Raw genomic sequence first — 22124 nt, 5'->3', positions numbered from 1 at the left:
TACATATATACATACATATATACATCATCATTATAATAAATATAACATTATTCATTGTTTTGTACCAGTAATAACTTTTGGTTTCTGTTTCACTTTGGGTTAGGTGAGTTTGGTTACTTAGTCATGTTGATGGATGAAAGATGGTGAAGTATGACTCCTAGACGTGTTGTGATGAGTGTGGTCGCCCCCTGCAGGAGAAGGACAAGAAGTACATGCTGCCTGTCGATAATCTCAAACTCAAAGACATCGAGAAGAGTTTCATGTCCAGCAAGCACATTTTTGCTCTCTTCAACACCGAACACAGGTCAGTGTGTGTGTGTGTGTTCGTGTATTTCCCCCCTTCTTGAGACATGAAGAAGGAAAAGTATCTTCCATATGAGGAGGTGTGAACAAGTGATGACATAAATCATGGTCCCAATAACATTGCATCCAATAGAGAGCCAAATACTAGAGTCCGTGAACATTGCTCCAAAGTCAGGATTTTTTTTTGTTGATTTAATGTGCATACAAAAGTAAACATTGACAGGTTAAAGGCAGCAATATATGATAAAACAAGATGGCAGCTAAAGAAGGACTTCCCTATTCATCCCTGCCAGGTAAACAGCTGATTTTACCACTTCCAGTGCTGACGTAAGACAAGCCATATGTGACCATAGGATGAACAAATACACTACACTACTAAGACTATAGTGGCCATTAACACTTAGCTTCTACAGCTGGGTTGTCCAAAGTGCGGCACAGGGGCCATCTGTGGTCCCTGACTCCTTTGTCATCTGTGGTCCCTGACTCCTTTGTCATCTGTGGTCCCTGACTCCTTTGTCATCTGTGGTCCCTGACTCCTTTGTCATCTGTGGTCCCTGACTCCTTTGTCATCTGTGGTCCCTGACTCCTTTGTCATCTGTGGTCCCTGACTCCTTTGTCATCTGTGGTCCCTGACTCCTTTGTCATCTGTGGTCCCTGACTGACTCCTTTGTCATCTGTGGTCCCTGACTCCTTTGTCATCTGTGGTCCCTGACTCCTTTGTCATCTGTGGTCCCTGACTCCTTTGTCATCTGTGGTCCCTGACTCCTTTGTCATCTGTGGTCCCTGACTCCTTTGTCATCTGTGGTCCCTGACTCCTTTGTCATCTGTGGTCCCTGACTCCTTTGTCATCTGTGGTCCCTGACTCCTTTGTCATCTGTGGTCCCTGACTCCTTTGTCATCTGTGGTCCCTGACTGACTCCTTTGTCATCCGTGGTCCCTGACTCCTTTGTCATCTGTGGTCCCTGACTCCTTTGTCATCTGTGGTCCCTGACTGACTCCTTAGTCATCCGTGGTCCCTGACTCCTTTGTCATCTGTGGTCCCTGACTCCTTTGTCATCTGTGGTCCCTGACTCCTTTGTCATCTGTGGTCCCTGACTCCTTTGTCATCTGTGGTCCCTGACTGACTCCTTTGTCATATGTGGTCCCTGACTCCTTTGTCATCTGTGGTCCCTGACTCCTTTGTCATCTGTGGTCCCTGACTCCTTTGTCATCTGTGGTCCCTGACTGACTCCTTTGTCATCTGTGGTCCCTGACTGACTCCTTTGTCATCTGTGGTCCCTGACTCCTTTGTCATCTGTGGTCCCTGACTCCTTTGTCATCTGTGGTCCCTGACTCCTTTGTCATCTGTGGTCCCTGACTCCTTTGTCATCTGTGGTCCCTGACTCCTTTGTCATCTGTGGTCCCTGACTGACTCCTTTGTCATCTGTGGTCCCTGACTGACTCCTTTGTCATCTGTGGTCCCTGACTGACTCCTTTGTCATCCGTGGTCCCTGACTCCTTTGTCATCTGTGGTCCCTGACTCCTTTGTCATCTGTGGTCCCTGACTGACTCCTTTGTCATCTGTGGTCCCTGACTCCTTTGTCATCTGTGGTCCCTGACTGACTCCTTTGTCATCTGTGGTCCCTGACTGACTCCTTTGTCATCTGTGGTCCCTGACTCCTTTGTCATCTGTGGTCCCTGACTGACTCCTTTGTCATCTGTGGTCCCTGACTGACTCCTTTGTCATCTGTGGTCCCTGACTGACTCCTTTGTCATCTGTGGTCCCTGACTCCTTTGTCATCTGTGGTCCCTGACTGACTCCTTTGTCATCTGTGGTCCCTGACTGACTCCTTTGTCATCTGTGGTCCCTGACTCCTTTGTCATCTGTGGTCCCTGACTGACTCCTTTGTCATCTGTGGTCCCTGACTGACTCCTTTGTCATCTGTGGTCCCTGACTGACTCCTTTGTCATCTGTGGTCCCTGACTGACTCCTTTGTCATCTGTGGTCCCTGACTCCTTTGTCATCTGTGGTCCCTGACTGACTCCTTTGTCATCTGTGGTCCCTGACTGACTCCTTTGTCATCTGTGGTCCCTGACTCCTTTGTCATCTGTGGTCCCTGACTGACTCCTTTGTCATCTGTGGTCCCTGACTGACTCCTTTGTCATCTGTGGTCCCTGACTGACTCCTTTGTCATCTGTGGTCCCTGACTCCTTTGTCATCTGTGGTCCCTGACTGACTCCTTTGTCATCTGTGGTCCCTGACTGACTCCTTTGTCATCTGTGGTCCCTGACTCCTTTGTCATCTGTGGTCCCTGACTGACTCCTTTGTCATCTGTGGTCCCTGACTGACTCCTTTGTCATCTGTGGTCCCTGACTGACTCCTTTGTCATCTGTGGTCCCTGACTCCTTTGTCATCCGTGGTCCCTGACTGACTCCTTTGTCATCTGTGGTCCCTGACTCCTTTGTCATCTGTGGTCCCTGACTCCTTTGTCATCTGTGGTCCCTGACTCCTTTGTCATCTGTGGTCCCTGACTGACTCCTTTGTCATCTGTGGTCCCTGACTGACTCCTTTGTCATCTGTGGTCCCTGACTCCTTTGTCATCTGTGGTCCCTGACTGACTCCTTTGTCATCCGTGGTCCCTGACTCCTTTGTCATCTGTGGTCCCTGACTCCTTTGTCATCTGTGGTCCCTGACTCCTTTGTCATCTGTGGTCCCTGACTCCTTTGTCATCTGTGGTCCCTGACTCCTTTGTCATCTGTGGTCCCTGACTGACTCCTTTGTCATCTGTGGTCCCTGACTGACTCCTTTGTCATATGTGGTCCCTGACTCCTTTGTCATCTGTGGTCCCTGACTGACTCCTTTGTCATCCGTGGTCCCTGACTCCTTTGTCATCTGTGGTCCCTGACTCCTTTGTCATCTGTGGTCCCTGACTCCTTTGTCATCTGTGGTCCCTGACTCCTTTGTCATCTGTGGTCCCTGACTCCTTTGTCATCCGTGGTCCCTGACTGACTCCTTTGTCATCTGTGGTCCCTGACTGACTCCTTTGTCATCTGTGGTCCCTGACTCCTTTGTCATCCACCTTAAGCACATTACAAAAAAACAAAAAATAGAGAATGTCTCATTTGCACCCCTGCTGGTGACATCTATCAACATGAGGGTGGTCCCAAAAAGGAGGGATTTTTCACATTGACTGTGTGTCGCTTTTAAAAGTGCTCCCCCTTTGGCCAACATATGACATAACAAGTGTGTGTAAAAATGTGAAGTGCTCCCCTTCTGGTCAACATATGAAATAACAATTGTGTGTGTAAAAATGTGAAGTGCTCCCCCTTTGGCCAACATATGAAATAACAAGTGTGAGTGAAAAAAATGTAAGCGCTCCCCCTCTGGTCAACATATGAAATAACAAGTGTGAATAAAAATGTTAAGTGCTCCCCCTCTGGTCAACATATGAAATAACAAGTGTGAGTGAAAAAAAATGTAAGCGCCTCCACTCTGGTCAACATATGAAATAACAAGTGTGAGTGAAAAAAATGTAAGCGCTCCCCCTCTCGTCAACATATGAAATAACAAGTGTGAATAAAAATGTTAAGTGCTCCCCCTCTGGTCAACATATGAAATAACAAGTGTGAGTAAAAATTTGAAGTGCTCCCCCTCTGGTCAACATATGAAATAACAAGTGTGAGTAAAAATTTGAAGTGCGGCCCCTCTGGTCAACATATGAAATAACAAGTGTGTGTAAAAATTTGAAATGCGGCCCCTCTGGTCAACATATGAAGTAACAAGTGTGTGTAAAAATTTGAAGTGCGGCCCCTCTGGTCAACATATGAAATAACAAGTGTGAGTAAAAATTTGAAGTGCGGCCCCTCTGGTCAACATATGAAATAACAAGTGTGAGTAAAAATTTGAAGTGCTCCCCCTCTGGTCAACATATGAAATAACAAGTGTGTGTAAAAATGTGAAGTGCTCCCCTTTGGCCAACATATGAAATAACAAGTGTGAGTGAAAAAAAATGTAAGCGCCTCCACTCTGGTCAACATATGAAATAACAAGTGTGAGTAAAAATTTGAAGTGCTCCCCCTTTGGCCAACATATGAAATAACAAGTGTGAGTGAAAAAAATGTAAGCGCTCCCCCTCTGGTCAACATATGAAATAACAAGTGTGAGTGAAAAAAATGTAAGCGCTCCCCCTCTGGTCAACATATGAAATAACAAGTGTGAGTAAAAATTTGAAGTGCTCCCCCTCTGGTCAACATATGAAATAACAAGTGTGTGGAAGAAATTAAAATGCGCCCCCTTTGGTCAAAATTGATCAAATGAATATGTATATAGAGACATACTGTAATAACTTGAAGTAAATAATGTAAATTAAAAACGAATTAAAAAAAAAAAAGAACTAAAAGCAGTCTTTTTCTCACAATGTGTCGACTTTTCTCTTTCACATGTATACTTTCAAAATGAGCTAAAAATCGGACATGATACCGTTAGCATGTTAACACGCTAACATTCAATTAAAGTTAGTAAGATTGAGTAGAAAATGCATGCTGATGTTGTATGCTAACATGCTTACTGTCAGTAGCATTAAACAACAAAATGTACACATGTTTGGTGTATATCAACAAAATTGGGGGGAAATGCTGGAATGGTGATTTTAGCATGTGAATGGTTAGCATGCTAATGAGTATTTAACTCTTATATACCTGCCAAATTGGTTGAAAATCTAACATTTTAGTGTTAGCATGCTAACTTAAGAAAGCACCGAGTGAGGATATTAATGTATGAATTTGGCCCAAATGTTAGCATGCTAGCATGTTAGCATAACATGGGTGTCGGTGTACATTTCAGGAACGTGTACAAGGACTACCGCCAGTTGGAGTTGGCCAGTGAGTCCCAGGAGGAGGTGGACAGCTGGAAGGCATCTTTCCTACGGGCAGGCGTGTACCCTGAACGCACCGTGGTACTCATAATTGCAATATGTTCCTCTGATGGCGTCACACCTTGAATTTTCTCTTCTTCTTCTTCTGCAGGATAAAGACAAGGTGAGTCCTCGTGGCTCGCCCGGGAGAAGCGCGCCGATTTGACCGGGTGTTGTCGACGTTTGGCACGGACGCCCAAAATCGTTCCCCGGGACGCTGTCTTGTTAGCATGCTACTTGACCGGGTGTTGTTGATGTTTGGCACGGACACCCAATCGTCCCCCCCCCCGGGACGCAATCTCGTTAGCATGCTAGCTGCTAACAGGTGGTGGTGTGCCGTTGCAGGTGGAGGTGGAGGAGTCCAACACGGACGGACAAATCCACAGTCTGGACCCCCAACTGGAGAGGCAGGTGGAGATCGTCAGGAACCTGGTGGACTCCTACCTGTCCATCATCCATCGCACCATCAAAGACCTGGTCCCCAAGACCGTCATGCACCTGATGGTCAACAATGTACGACTCCGAACCTAGCAAAAAGGCAGCATTTGCATGTTAGATGTGTTGAAGTGTGATGATAACTAACCAACAGAAATGAGATCGCTCCCGACAGTTCACAAATGCTCTTAGCCGCTAGTTGACTTAGCAAATGCCTCACTGAACCCCGTGAGATTCCACCAAAACATCTGGTCGTACATGCTAGCATTAGCTTGTAGCTACATTATTTTTTTTTACAAATATGAAGAAATGAATGAAGAAAGTGAGTAAGATTGAGTAACACAGGGTAGAAACTGGCTAAAATGCTAGCATTTTAATATTAGCATGCTACCATGCTAACAAGATAACGTCAATAAACAAAATACGTGACTTGTGTGTATAGCCTGCACAATTAGCTAGCATGCTAACAAGTTCACATTGCAATGCTAGCACTAAGTAACAATATAAGTGACTTTTATTATTAAAAAAAAGTGACTTAGATAAAAGAAAGAAATCATAACATGCTAATGTTAGCATGTTAACAGTTAGCATTCAAAGAAGATAGCGTCAATCAACAAAATACCTGACTCTTACGTGTGTTCCTGCAAAGTTGTAGCTTAAAAGATAACACGGTAACGTCGACATGCTAACACGTTAGCATTAAAACGCTAGTTAACTTGCGGTAAGTAACGCCGTAAGTTATTTCTAAATGTATACAAATGAATTACGAATGAAATATTAGCATGCTAATGTTAGCATGTTCACAGTTAGCATTCAAAGAAGATAGCGTGAAGTAACAAAATACCCGACTCTTACGTGTATTCCTGCAAAGTTATAGCTCAAAAGATAACACGGTAATGTTAGCATGCTGACATGCTAACATTAAAACACTAGTTAGCTTGCAGTAAGTAACGCTATAAATGACATTTAAATGTATACCAATGAACTAGGGAAAAAAATACTAATGTTAGCATGCTAACAGTTAGCATTCAAAGAAGATAGCGTGAAGTAACAAGCTATATCACTCTTAAGTATACGTGCAAAATTCGCTAAAACGCTATATCGCGTAGGATCTGTCTCTCGGCTAATTCAATCAATCAATCAATGTTTATTTATATAGCCCTAAATCACTAGTGTCTCAAAGGGCTGTACAAGCCACAACGGCATCCTCGGTCTGACATAATATTGTGAAAGTCCAACACATCAGCGAAAGTCCAGTCCATGGTGGGGCCAGCGGGAACCATCCCGAGTGGAGACGGGTCAGCAGCGTAGAGATGTCCCCATCTGATGGACAGGCTAGCGGTCCACCCCGGAGCAGAGTAGAAAAGAAAAGAAAAGAAACGGCAGATCAACTGGTCTAAAAAGGGAGTCTATTTAAAGGCTAGAGTATACAAATGAGTTTTAAGATGAGACTTAAATGCTTCTACTGAGGTAGCATCTCTAACTTTTACCGGGAGGGCATTCCATAGTATTGGAGCCCCAATAGAAAACGCTCTATAGCCCGCAGACTTTTTTTGGGCTCTGGGAATCACTAATAAGCCGGAGTTCTTTGAACGCAGATTTCTTGCCGGGACATATGGTACAATACAATCGTCAAGATAGGCAGGAGCTTGACCGTGTAGTATTTTATACGTAAGTAGTAAAACCTTAAAGTCGCATCTTAAGTGCACAGGAAGCCAGTGCAAGTGAGCCAGTATAGGCGTAATATGATCAAACTTTCTTGTTTTTGTCAAAAGTCTAGCAGCCGCATTTTGTACCATCTGTAATCTTTTAATGCTAGACATAGGGAGGCCCGAAAATAAAACGTTACAGTAATCGAGACGAGATGTAACGAACGCATGGATAATGATCTCAGCATCGCTTGTGGACAAAATGGAACGAATTTTAGCGATATTACGGAGATGAAAGAAGGCCGTTTTAGTAACACTCTTAATGTGTGACTCAAACGAGAGAGTTGGGTGGAAGATAATACCCAGATTCTTTACCGAGTCGCCTTGTTTAATTGTTTGGTTGTCAAATGTTAAGGTGGTATTATTAAATAGATGTTGGTGTTGAGCAGGACCGATAATCAGCATTTCCGTTTTCTTAGCGTTGAGTTGCAAAAAGTTAGCGGACATCCATTGTTTAATTTCATTAAGACACGCCTCCAGCTGACTACAATCCGGCGTGTTGGTCAGCTTTAGGGGCATGTAGAGTTGGGTGTCATCAGCATAACAGTGAAAGCTAACACCGTATTTGCGTATAATGTCACCTAGCGGCAGCATGTAAATACTAAAGAGTGCAGGGCCAAGAACTGAACCCTGGGGAACTCCGCACGTTACCTTAACATAGTCCGAGGTCACATTGTTATGGGAGACACACTGCATCCTGTCAGTAAGATAAGAGTTAAACCAAGACAAGGCTAAGTCTGACATACCAATACGCGTTTTGATACGCTCTAATAAAATATTATGATCAACAGTATCGAAAGCGGCGCTAAGATCAAGAAGCAGCAACATAGATGACGCATCAGAATCCATCGTTAGCAATAGATCATTAGTCATTTTTGCGAGGGCTGTCTCCGTAGAGTGATTTGCCCTGAAACCGGATTGAAAAGGTTCACAGAGATTGTTAGTCACTAAGTGTTCATTTAGCTGCTGTGCGACAGTTTTTTCGAGAATTTTCGAGATAAACGGAAGGTGGGACACCGGCCGGTAGTTCACCATGAGGTCAGGAGCGAGGTTAGGTCTTTTGAGTAGAGGATGAATAACCGCTTTTTTGAATGCTAGAGGAACAGTACCAGAGGAAAGTGATAAGTTTATAATATTTAACACTGATGGACCTAATAATACAAACAGTTCCTTGATAAGTTTCCCAGGAATTGGGTCAAGTAAACATGTTGTTTGTTTTGTCCCATTTACACATTTTAACAATTCCTCCAATGTTATTTCATCAAAGAGAGAGAAACTATTTTGGAGGGCAGTGTCCGTCGTATATACCGTCGTATCTGTGTTAATAGAACCCAGTTGTAGCTGGGATGCATTGTCTTTAATCTCTTTTCTGATGAGTTCAATTTTCTTATTAAAGAAATTCATAAAGTCATCTGCTGAGTGGGTGGAGCTACTGGGAGGAGTCCCTTGTTGGGTTAGCGATGCTACTGTACTAAACAAAAATTTAGGATCATTTTTGTTGAGGTGGATGAGATTTGAGTAATATTTAGCTTTAGCTGAGGTAAGCATGCGTTTATAAGTTATTAAACTATCACTCCATGCTTGATGGAAAACCTCAAGTTTAGTCGCACGCCATTTGCGTTCCAGCTTTCTACATGATAATTTCTGGGCTTTAGTTTCTCCTGTAAACCATGGGGTACGCCTTTTAGGGGCCCTTTTTAGCTTTAGCGGTGCTACAATATCAATGGTGTCACGCAGGGCGTCGTTAAAGTTGTTAGTGAGGTTATCAATAGAGCCCACATAATTTGGGAATGATGCCATTACTGAAGGCAGTAGGTCAGTAAGAGTCGTCGTTGTGGCAGCATTAATGTTGCGGGTGCTATAATAGTTATTATTATTATTATTAGTTTGTTGACAATGAGTCAGAACTTCGAATTTTATAAGGTAATGATCGGACATTACTTTAGTGTACGGGAGTATCGTAACTTTAGAGGTGGTGACACCCCTGACAAGCACTAGATCTATCGTATTACCGTTGCGATGCGTGGGTTCATTTATTATTTGTGTAAGACCACAGCTATCAATTATAGTCTGGAGCGCCACGCATGGAGGGTCCGATGGGGTATTCATATGGATGTTAAAGTCTCCCATTATGATTATATTGTCGGCGTGCGTCTCTAGATCAGCAACGAACTCTGAAAATTCATTGATAAAGTCCGAATAGGGCCCAGGGGGGCGGTAGATGACAGCCAGGTGGAGAGGCAGCGGTGTGACAAACCTCATAGTGAGCACCTCAAACGAGTTATATTTATTATTTAGGTCCGAGGTAAGGCTAAAGTTTTTGTTGTATATTAGTGCAACACCCCCACCCCTTTTAATGGGGCGGGCAATATGCGTTCCCTCATAGCCAGGAGGAGACGCCTCACCCAGCGCAAAAAAATCGTCTGGTTTGAGCCAGGTCTCGGCTAGACCAACGACATCAAGATTGTTGTCTCTGATGACTTCATTAACTAATAACGTTTTGGAAGACAATGACCTTATGTTTAAAAAGCCCATATTATAGGTAGTGGGCTGTTTTGAGGAGTTTTTGTTGAAAGTATCCGTAGTAGCAATATTAATAATGTTACGTTTATTATGCATAGTGCACTTTAAATAATTTCGACCATATCTAGGAATTGATATGACAGGAATTTTTAGATTGTTTGCCACCTCAGTAAAATGCATGTCCACCTCTGACGCAGAAAAAACATTATGTGAGTTGTATATTATTCTAGAAGAATTGCTATGTGTGCAGGGATTATCCAGCCTGGCGCTGGCTAGTTCTAGCTTAACAGACTCCTTATTAGCGCTTCTTTGTGGATTAGCATTTAGCGTTTTCGTTAGCCCCGCTAACAACAAAGCATTTAGCTTTGTTGTTAGCCCCGCCCGACACCCCCGCTTCTGCTTCCGAGCGCACCGCTTACGTCTCTTTCGCTGACCGTCTCCGCTGGTAGTCGACGCCGCTGCTTCAAAGGCCACTGCTGGATGTAGCTCGCGAAGAATTCCCAAGCTAGCGAGCAGGTCCATCGTACACGCATCTATCAGCCCAAAATGGCCCGATCTCTCCACTTCCAGAATCGTAAGTCGGTCGTAAGTGATCACGGAGTGAACACGCTGTGAGCCAGCCATGAAATTGACTGAATTGAGGGGTATTTTTGCCCTCACTTCCAGGAGCGCTCGCACGAAGCCGCTGCTCTGAAGCGCAGCCATCTTGGAAGAATTGTTATACTTTAGGTTGCGAGCATAAGTTTGGGTGACTAAATGTGGCTAAAATGCTAGCATGTTGACGTTAAACGTGCTACCATGCTAACGAGGTAGCGTGAATGAAAAGGGCTGTTCGACTTAAGTGATGTCATTATTATGACAAGGACTTCCTCTCGTCCAATCAGACGAAAGACTTCATCCACTCCGACCTGCTGGCCCAGATTTACTCGTGCGCCGACCAAAACACTCTGATGGACGAGTCCCAGGAGCAGGTAGCACCTCGGCCGAGCGCCGCCCGTGTGCATCTGTCCTCAAGCGTAGCGTATCCCTCAGGCTCGGCACCGCGACGACATGTTGAGGATGTACCACGCCCTGCGCGAAGGTCTCCACATCATCGGCGACATCAGCACCTCCACCGTCACCACCGGCATGCCGCCGCCCGTGGACGACTCCTGGCTGCAGGTGACGGGCGCGCCGTCGGGCCGCAGGTAGGACCGCACGCACGCCGCCGCCGCCGCCGCACGGTTGCTGGGCAGTAAAAGACAAACCCCACTGTAGGTCTCCCATGTCCAGTCCCACGCCGCAGCGTCGGGCACCACCACCCGGCCCCCTGCGCCCGGGCGGTCGGGCCGCACCGGGCGCCCCCTCAAGACCCGCCGTGTCGCCTGACCCGGGAACGTCCGCCCCGTCTCGGCCCAACAGAGGACCGCCACCCGGGGTTCCCAGGTAGCCACACGGTGCTAGCAATGCTAACTCCATGACGCTGACGTCGGTCAAAGGAACAAGAGAAACCAGTTATTCCGTAATACTATTTCTCATTTCAACATGTTATTACTTCAACATTTTGTCCACCGATTTGAAAAATGTCAACACCAACCATTTCAACTCATTCAGACCATTCTAGTTTTTTACCATTTTCAAAAAAAATTCCCGCTTTTCCCAAAATTCCCAATTTTTTGGGAAATTCACATTTAAATGAATTGGCCATTTTTCAAACTTACACAATTCCCACATTCTTCAACCCATTGCACCATCAACACATTCCACCATCCTGGAAATTTCAACTTCACCTTTTCAAAGATTAAAAAAATTCCAGGATTTTCCAGAATTCCTGGTTTTCCAAAGCCCTATTTCCACCCTTTTTTTCTGGCGACTAGTCCTTCCACATTTTTCAACGCATTTCAACCATTCTACCGTAAAAACATTCCTCTTAATCAGGACAAAAAACAAAGTTGTTTTTGAACTGGAAAAATTCCCGAAATTCCAGGAATTCCGTAATACTATTTCTCATTTCAACATGTTATTACTTCAACATTTTGTCCACCGATTTGAAAAATTTCAACATCAACCATTTCAACTCATTCAGAACATTCAAGTTTTTTTCACCATTTTCAAAAAAATTCCCGCTTTTCCCGAAATTCCCAATTTTTTGGGAAATTCACATTTAAATGAATTGGCCATTTTTCAAACTTACACAATTCCCACATTCTTCAACCCATTGCACCGTCAACACGTTCCACCATCCTGGAAATTTCAACTCCACCTTTTCAAAGATAAAAAAAATTCCAGGATTTTCCAGAATTCCTGGTTTTTCAAAGCCCTATTTTCACCCTTTTTTTCTGGCGACTACTCCTTCCACATTTTTCAACGCATTCCAACCATTCTACCGTCAAAACATTCCTCTTAATCAGGACAAAAAACAAAGTTGTTTTTTCAGCTGGAAAAATTCCCAAAATTCCAGGAATTCCGTAATACTATTTCTAATTTCAACATGTTGTTACTTCAACATTTTGTCCACCGATTTGAAAAATTTCAACACCAACCATTTCAACTCATTCAGACCATTCAGGTTTTTTACCATTTTCAAAAAAAATTCCCGCTTTTCCCGAAATTCCCAATTTTTTGGGAAATTCACATTTAAATGAATTGGCCATTTTTCAAACTTACACAATTCCCACATTCTTCAACCCATTGCACCGTCAACACATTCCACCATCCTGGAAATTTAAACTTCACCTTTTCAAAGATAAAAAAATTCCAGGATTTTCCAGAATTCCTGGTTTTCCAAAGCCCTATTTCCACCCTTTTTTCCTGGCGACTACTCCTTCCACATTTTTCAACGCATTTCAACCATTCTACCGTCAAAACATTCCTCTTAATCAGGACAAAAAACAATTTTGTTTTTTCAGCTGTAAAAATTCCCGAAATTCCAGGAATTCCGTAATACTATTTCTCATTTCAACATGTTGTTACTTCAACATTTTGTCCACCGATTTGAAAAATGTCAACACCAACCATTTCAACTCATTCAGACCATTCTAGTTTTTTACCATTTTCAAAAAAAATTCCCGCTTTTCCCAAAATTCCCAATTTTTTGGGAAATTTCCAATTGAAATGAATGGGACATTTTTCAAACTTACACAATTCCCACATTTTTCAACCCATTGCACTGTCAACACATTCCACCATCCTGGAAATTTCAACTTCACCTTTTCAAAGATAATTTTTTTTTCCAGTATTTTCCAGAATTCCTGGTTTTCCAAAGCCCTATTTCCACCCTTTTTTCTGGCGACTTCTCCTTCCACATTTTTCAACGCATTCCAACCATTCTACCGTCAAAACATTCCTCTTAATCAGGACAAAAAACAAAGTTGTTTTTTCAGCTGGAAAAATTCCTGAAATTCCAGGAATTTCGTAATACTATTTCTCATTTCAACATGTTATTACTTCAACATTTTGTCCACCGATTTGAAAAATTTCAACACCAGCCATTTCAACTCATTCAGACCATTCTAGTTTTTTAACATTTTCAAAAAAAATTCCCGCTTTTCCCGAAATTCCCAATTTTTTGGGAAATTCCCATTTAAATGAAATGGCCATTTTTCAAACTTACACAATTCCCACATTCTTCAACCCATTCCACCGTCAACACGTTCCACCATCTTGGAAATTTAAACTTCACCTTTTCAAAGATAACAATTTTTTTCCAGTATTTTCCAGAATTCCTGGTTTTCCAAAGCCCTATTTCCACCCTTTTTTTCTGGCAACTAGTCCTTCCACATTTTTCAACGCATTTCAACCATTCTACTGTCAAAACATTCCTCTTAATCAGGACAAAAAACAAAGTTGTTTTTTAACTGGAAAAATTCCCGGTTTTCCCGAAATTCCAGGCATTCTGCAATACTATTTTCCATTTCAACATGTTATTACTTCAACATTTTGTCCACCGATTTGAAAAATTTCAACATCAACCATTTCAACTCATTCAGACCATTCAAGTTTTTTAATATTTTCCCAAAAAATTCCCGCTTTTCCCAAAATTCCCAATTTTTTGGGAAATTCCCATTTAAATGAATTGGCCATTTTTCAAACTTACACAATTCCCACATTCTTCAACCCATTTCACCGTCAACACGTTCCACCATCCTGGAAATTTAAACTTCACCTTTTCAAAGCTAAAAAAATTTCCAATATTTTCCAGAATTCCTGGTTTTCCAAAGCCCTATTTCCACCCTTTTTTCTGGCGACTAGTCCTTCCACATTTTTCAACGCATTTCAACCATTCTACCGTCAAAACATTTCTCTTAATCAGGACAAAAAACAAAGTTGTTTTTTCAGCTGGAAAAATTCCCGAAATTCCAGGAATTCCGTAATACTATTTCTCATTTCAACATGTTATTACTTCAACATTTTGTCCACCGATTTGAAAAATTTCAACACCAACCATTTCAACTCATTCAGACCATTCAAGTTTTTTAACATTTTCAAAAAAAAATTCCCGCTTTTCCCAAAATTCCCAATTTTTTGGGAAATTCACATTTAAATGAATTGGCCATTTTTCAAACTTACACAATTCCCACATTCTTCAACCCATTGCACCGTCAACACGTTCCACCATCCTGGAAATTTCAACTTCACCTTTTCAAAGATAAAAAAAAATCCAGGATTTTCCAGAATTCCTGGTTTTCCAAAGCCCTATTTCCACCCTTTTTTCTGGCAACTAGTCCTTCCACATTTTTCAACGCATTTCAACCATTCTACCGTCAAAACATTCCTCTTAATCAGGACAAAAAACAAAGTTGTTTTTTGAACTGTAAAAATTCCCGAAATTCCAGGAATTCCGTAATACTATTTCTCATTTCAACATGTTATTACTTCAACATTTTGTCCACCGATTTGAAAAATTTAAACACCAACCATTTCAACTCATTCAGACCATTCAAGTTTTTTTTCCACCATTTTCAAAAAAAATTCCCGCTTTTCCCGAAATTCCCAATTTTTTGGTGGGGTTCCCAGGTAGCCACACAGTGATAGCAATGCTAACTCTGTGACGCTGATGTTGTTCGCAAATTTCTGTGTTGGAATGTGCTGACTTGGTCCGAGAAATTTGAGAAACTTATAACAAATGGCTAGCATGCTATCGTTAAATGCTAACAGCACGCTAACAAGATAGCATCAAGTAACAAAACATATGGCCCAGCCACACTGGCCCACCGTTTGGGTTGATGAACCTCACTCCCTGACAACCTTGATTGCCCGGGCCTTTTAGCTCGGTAGTTAGCACGCTCGTCTCTAATGCAGACGACCCAGGGTCGAGTCCCGTGCGGAATGGAAAAGGCTACCGTGAGGTTTAGCAGGCGGAGTGCACAAAGGGCCGCCAGTGTGACTGGGCCATGCGTATGTAGGTAAACCTTATTTACGGCGGTTAGCGTGCTCGTCTCCCATGCGGACAACCCGGGTTCGAATCCTGCGCGGAACAGAAACAGGCGTGCACTGAACCGCGCAGGTTACATTCATTCTGGCAAAATTGGCTAAAATCGTAGCAATGTCAATGTTAACATGCGACCGCTGACAGTTAGCATGCCAATGAGATAGCGTCAACTACCGAAATATGTGACTCTTACATGTACACATGTAAATTAGCAAAAAGCTAATGTCTTAAAATTAGCATGCTAACATGTTATAATTACAATGCTAAAAAGGAAGCATCAGCTTTTAAACGTACGCCTGTGACTTTAGTAAAAATGTTTGCATGCTATAAAGATGGCGTCAATGAAATATTTGACTCTAAATAAGACATGCTAACGTTAGCATGATAATATACTAACATTAGCATGCTAGGATGCTAACATTGAAATACTAGTAAGACTCCAAAGTCTTTGAAGTCAAGTAAAGATATCAATTACTTTCATATACCTATATTTATGAATTTGTTCAAACCTGTAGCAGGTTGACGCTAAATGCTAACACGTTAACATTGCAATGCCAGAAAGGTAGCACCAAGTTACCACATTAGAGATTTTATAGGTAATCCTATGAATTTGGTAAATATGTTATCATTGCTAACGTTAATTGTTTCATGCTTACCAATACGCTAACATCAAGTAGCAATGTGTATGCCTGTAACGTTAGCACTTTAGCATTCTAGCTTTTTACTAACATTATAATGCAAGTAAGGTAGCACTAAGTAATGATATCAATGACATTACATGTCTATGAACTTCGTAAAACCTTTAGCATGTTAGCAAATGAAATACTAATATGCTTGCTGTCATTATGTTAACTTTTGAGTGTATACCGACAAAATTTGCTAAAGTGATAGCATGTTAATGTTAGAATGTGATTATGTTAACAGCATGCTAACAATTTACAAACTATATAACAGTTAGGTGTACACCAGTAAATTAGTCAAAGGTTAACATATTATAGTAATGTTAGCATATTAGCATGTTAGCGTGCTAACACTTTAGCATGCTAACATCAAACGTTAGCATGTTTACTGACAGTATGCTAGCAAGATAGCATCAAATAACAAAATATAACTTTTGAGTCCGTATCGACAATATTGACTAAACAGATACGCCAATTAACAAAATATGTGACATTATGAGCAAAAAGCTAACATAACGACTTTAGCATGCTAACATGGTAGCCAAGGGAGTACCAAGTACTGATATCAACGACTTTACATGTGTATCTATGGATTTTGTAAAAATGTTAACCTAACAATAGCATGCTAACGTTAGCATCGAACAAAAAATAGGACTTTTGGGTGTGTCCTTGTAAAAAAAAAAAAGCTAGCATGCTAATGTTAGCAACCCTTCACTCTGCAGGACACTTAAAGGGTTGAATAAAAATATTATGATGGTAAAAGTTGAATTTGTGTGCCAATGATAAAAAGAAATAAACAATAATGATGTTGCATCTTCTTTTAGAATCTCAGTTAGCGACCAGTGACGTGCGACATGTCATCGACCAATGAGATCGCTGCTCACCCTGTGACCCCGCCCCTTTCCCCCGGCCATCACAAAGAGATGATTGACAGCACTATTGTCCAGCTGGTGTTGATGTGTTTACACGTGAATCAGGACAAACGCAAGCAAAACAAGTTTGGTCCGACGTGGAAAAGAGTGTTTTCATGTTGTTTGGTGACTGTGACTGTTCAAATGATAACTTGTAACTACCGGTTTGCAATCGCATCCGTTTTTATTTTGACGTCTTCCGGGTATCTTATTTTGAAAGAGCCCCTTTGCCGCCATGTGTCACACTGTTGCACTTGACTGACTGCCGGTAAGCTAGCAAAAAGAGTACAAGGACAGATGTCTGCTTTAAGGTGAGTTTATTTTGGTGTAGTAATGTAGTACAGTAGTACATAGTACAGTAGTCATGTGCGTGAAACGTCATAGTTTTTGTACAAGTACAAAGAGTTATTTATTGTTTATGGACCCTGCTCTGGTCAGCAGGGGGCGCTAGCTAGCGAGCTAACGAGCTAACATTTGCTTTTTAGTTGTTCCCTCTTGAGTCAAGATACATTCAAAAAGATTCATCTTTACAATGTAAAGTTTTTTAAAAATGGTTTGGTATGAATGATTATTCATTCATTCATTCATTTATTGTGTGAATGCTCCAAAACATTCACGCATGTTTTCTACACCAAAATCCATCTATTTATTTCTTCTTCTTCTTCTTCTTCTTCTTCTTCTTCTTCTTCTTCTTCTTCTTCTTCTTCTTCTTCTTCTTCTTCTTCTTCTTCTTCTTCTTCTTCTTCTTCTTCTTCTTCTTCTTCTTCTTCTTCTTCTTCTTCTTCTTCTTCTTCTTCTTCTTCTTCTTCTTCTTCTTCTTCTTCTTCTTCAGATTTTGGCGCGTTCTCCCTTCCACATTTTTCAACCTATTCAAACCGTTCCAACTCCAACACATTCCACCATCCTGGAAATGTAAACTTCTCCTTTTCAAAGTTCAAAACAAATTCCAGGGTTTTCCAGAATTCCTGGTTATCCAAAGCCCTATTTCCACCCTTTTTTCTGGCGACTACTCCTTCCACATTTTTCAACGCATTCCAACCATTCTACCGTCAAAACATTCCTCTTATCAGGACAAAAGACAAAGTTGTTTTTTGAACTGGAAAAATTCCAGAAATTCCAGGAATTCCGTAATACTATTTGTCATTTCAACATGTTATTACTTCAATATTTTGTCCACCGATTTGAAAAATTTCAACACCAACCATTTCAACTCATTCAGACCATTCAAGTGTTTTTTTTTTACCATTTTCAAAAAAATTCCTGCTTTTCCCGAAATTCCCAATTTTTTGGGAAATTCCCACTGAAATGAATGGGACATTTTTCAAAGTTCCATAATTCCCATATTTTTCATCTGATTCAAACTGTTCCAACTCCAAAAATATTCAGCCTGTTCAGGAATTGTGTGTTCTACTTCCACAATTCTAAAAAAAAATTCCCGGATTTCCCATTATTCCTCTTTTTTGGGGGGAATTTTCCCCATTCAAAATGAATTGGCCATTTTTTTAAATTCCACAACAATTCCCACATTCTTCAAACCATTCCACCTTCAACACATTCCACCATCCTGGAAATGTAAACTTCCCCTTTTCAAAGTTCAAAACAAATTCCAGGGTTTTCCAGAATTCCTGGTTATCCAAAGCCCTATTTCCACCCTTTTTTTCTGGCGACTACTCCTTCCACATTTTTCATTGCATTCCAACCATTCTACCGTCAAAACCTTCCTCTTAATCGGGACAAAAGACAAAGTTGTTTTTTGAACTGGAAAAATCCCGGAAATTCCAGGAATTCCGTAATACTATTTGTCATTTCAACATGTTATTACTTCAACATTTTGTCCACCGATTTGAAAAATTTCAACACCAACCATTTCAACTCATCCAAACCATTCAGGTTTTTTACCATTTTCAAAAAAAATTCCTGCTTTTCCCAAAATTCAGAATTTTTTGGGAAATTCACATTTAAATGAATTGGCGATTTTTCAAACTTACACAATTCCCACATTCTTCAACCCGTTGCACCGTCAACACATTCCACCATCCTGGAAATTTAAACTTCACCTTTTCAAAGATAAAAAAAATTCCAGTATTTTCCAGAATTCCTGGTTTTCCAAAGCCCTATTTCCACCCTTTTTTTCTGGCAACTAGTCCTTCCACATTTTTCAACGCATTTCAACCATTCTACCGTCAAAACATTCCTCTTATCAGGACAAAAAACAAAGTTGTTTTTTGAACTGGAAAAATTCCCGAAATTCCAGGAATTCCGTAATACTATTTGTCATTTCAACATGTTATTACTTCAACATTTTGTCCACCGATTTGAAAAATTTCAACACCAACCATTTCAACTCATTCAGACCATTCAAGTTTTTTAACATTTTCAAAAAAAATTCCCGCTTTTCCCAAAATTCCCAATTTTTTGGGAAATTCACATTTAAATGAATTGGCGATTTTTCAAACTTACACAATTCCCACATTCTTCAACCCGTTGCACCGTCAACACATTCCACCATCCTGGAAATTTAAACTTCACCTTTTCAAAGATAAAAAAAATTCCAGTATTTTCCAGAATTCCTGGTTTTCCAAAGCCCTATTTCCACCCTTTTTTTCTGGCGACTAGTCCTTCCACATTTTTCAACGTATTCCAACCATTCTACCGTCAAAACATTCCTCTTATCAGGACAAAAAACAAAGTTGTTTTTTGAACTGGAAAAATTCCCGAAATTCCAGGAATTCCGTAATACTATTTCTCATTTCAACATGTTATTACTTCAACATTTTGTCCACCGATTTGAAAAATTTCAACACCAACCATTTCAACTCATTCAGTTTTTTATTATTTTCCCAAAAAAAATCCAGCTTTTTCGAAATTCCTAATTTTTTGGGAAATTCCCATTTAAATGAATGGGACATTTTTCAAAGTTCCATAATTCCCATATTTTTCATCTGATTCAAACAGTTCCAACTCCAAAAATACTCAACCTGTTCAGGAATTGTGTGCTCTACTTACACAATTCTAAAAAAAAATTCCCGGATTTCCCATTATTCCTCCTTTTTTTTTGGGGGGGGGGGGGGGGGCTATTTTCCACATTCAAAATGAATTGGCCATTTTTCAAACTTCCACAATTCCCACATTCTTCAAACCGTTCCAACTTCAACACATTCCACCATCCTGGAAATGTAAACTTCCCCTTTTCAAAGTTCAAAACAAATTCCAGGGTTTTCCAGAATTCCTGGTTATCCAAAGCCCTATTTCCACCCTTTTTTTCTGGCGATTACTCCTTCCATATTTTTTCAACGCATTCCAACCGTTCTACCGTCAAAACCTTCCTCTTAATCGGGACAAAAGACAAAGTTGTTTTTTGAACTGGAAAAATTCCCGAAATTCCAGGAATTCCGTAATACTATTTCTCATTTCAACATGTTATTACTTCAACATTTTGTCCACCGATTTGAAAAATTTCAACACCAACCATTTCAACTCATTCAGTTTTTTACCATTTTCAAAAAAAAAAATCCATCTTTTCCCGAAATTCCTAACTTTTTGGGAAATTCCCATTAAAATGAATGGGACATTTTTCAAAGTTCCATAATTCCCATATTTTTCATCTGATTCAAACTGTTCCAACTCCAAAAATATTCAACCTGTTCAGGAATTGTGTGCTCTACTTCCACAATTCTTAAAAAAAATTCCCGGATTTCCCATTATTCCTCCTTTTTTGTGGGGGGCTATTTTCCCCATTCAAAATGAATTGGCCATTTTTCAAACTTCCACAATTCCCACGTTCTTCAAACCATTGCACCTTCAACACATTCCACCATTCTGGACATTCAAACTACCCTTTTTCCAAGTTCAAAAAAATTCCCGAAATTCCTTATACCATTTAGTACGTCTACATTTTTTTACCCGATTTAAACAATTCCAACACCAACCAATTCAGCTCATTCAGGACATTCATGCGTTTAGCATGAATGTAGCTGATTAGCATGATTAGCGTTCATGCATTCATGCTAATCTTTTTTTTTTTTTTTTATATCCAGCTTTTCCCAAAATTCCCAAATTTCCAGGAAGTTCCCATTGAAATGAATGGGACATTTTTCCAAGTTGCACAATTCCCACATTTTTCAACCTATTCCAACCATTTCAACATCAACACATTCCACTCATCCTGGACATTCAAACTAACACTTTCCCAAGTTCTTAACCAATTCCGGTTTTCCTGGAAATTCAAACCATTCCAACATTCCAACTGATCTTACATTCATACTACATTCTGTCAGCATTTCACTTCAACTTCGGCATTGGAGCATTCACACGCAATTCCTTCAGGAATTGCCTCTTCTGGTTTATTATGTTTTGTATGACTTGTCGATAGGAGCTTTCCAATTTAATTGGGATGTTTTCCTTTTCCAAGCAAACACAAACAAGCCATGCGTTGGAGTCCAAAAAGATAACATTCTGCTAATATGCCCAAAACACAGATGTTTATTTCAAATACATGTTTAGGTAATGGTGACCTTTTAGTTGCTGTGGAGATAAAATATAAAACAATCTTTGCATGTTCATGTTCAGTTAGCAGGTGTGATGCGTTAGCGTGTTTGTGGCTGTAAATTGTCCTGTTTTGTCATGACAAATGTTTTTAAGGTGTACTTACAGTATGTCAACACACAATATCAATATTTCACACCTTTAGTTGCTAAACAAACATAATAATGGGTGTGCCGTGCGTAGTGTGTAGTGTGTGACCAGTAGCAAATAAAACTGTCATTAAAATCTTTGACTCGCTCGTGATTTGATTGTGTTGAGATAATATTTCATTTTAATACATTATAGTTCCATTTTATAACTAGATCATGTTTGGGAGTATAAAAGACCAGGTTGTGTTGAACCTTTATGACCACAAGAGGGCACTCAAACACTAAACTAGCAGTCCCTTTTCATTAGGTACACCTGTACTAAGAAAAAAATGAATCAGTTTAAGCCTGGGCCCCTGGAGAAGGGGTCCAGGACTGAGGCCAAGGGGGGGGGGGGGGGGGGGGGAAACTCATAGTTATAGCACACATAAACATGTGTGTAAAAAAACCTCCTAGCCATAACACACATAAGCAGTGTGTGTAAGAGGGAAACATCAAAGGACATTAAAGACATTAAAAGAGCAGAGCTGATGCAACCAGCCATTTCTACATACATGGCCAGAGACAGGAGCAGACCCAACAAAGCAACCAAGAGAGCCGACTCTCGGCCAGTGTCCAGTCCGCATGGAT

General features: G+C 40.8%; 1 protein-coding gene across 1 annotated transcript in view; it reads left to right on the top strand.

Moving 5' to 3' along the window:
- Positions 1-19918, top strand: part of LOC133632662 (dynamin-1-like) — a 38944-nt gene extending 19026 nt beyond the window's left edge. Inside the window, exons 16-23 of the mRNA XM_062025223.1 lie at positions 195-304; positions 5126-5237; positions 5308-5319; positions 5541-5708; positions 10747-10833; positions 10895-11049; positions 11120-11287; positions 16777-19918. Of these exons, the coding sequence (XP_061881207.1) occupies positions 195-304; positions 5126-5237; positions 5308-5319; positions 5541-5708; positions 10747-10833; positions 10895-11049; positions 11120-11287; positions 16777-16798 (834 nt within the window). The 3' untranslated portion in view covers positions 16799-19918. The remainder of the gene's footprint in view (positions 1-194; positions 305-5125; positions 5238-5307; positions 5320-5540; positions 5709-10746; positions 10834-10894; positions 11050-11119; positions 11288-16776) is intronic.
- The last annotated feature ends 2206 nt before the right edge of the window (positions 19919-22124 follow it).

Source organism: Entelurus aequoreus, linkage group LG17, assembly GCF_033978785.1.
Source record: "Entelurus aequoreus isolate RoL-2023_Sb linkage group LG17, RoL_Eaeq_v1.1, whole genome shotgun sequence".
Taxonomy (NCBI): domain Eukaryota; kingdom Metazoa; phylum Chordata; class Actinopteri; order Syngnathiformes; family Syngnathidae; genus Entelurus; species Entelurus aequoreus.
Note: the sequence above shows the minus strand (reverse complement) of the source record. Positions and strands in the feature narration are given on the sequence as shown.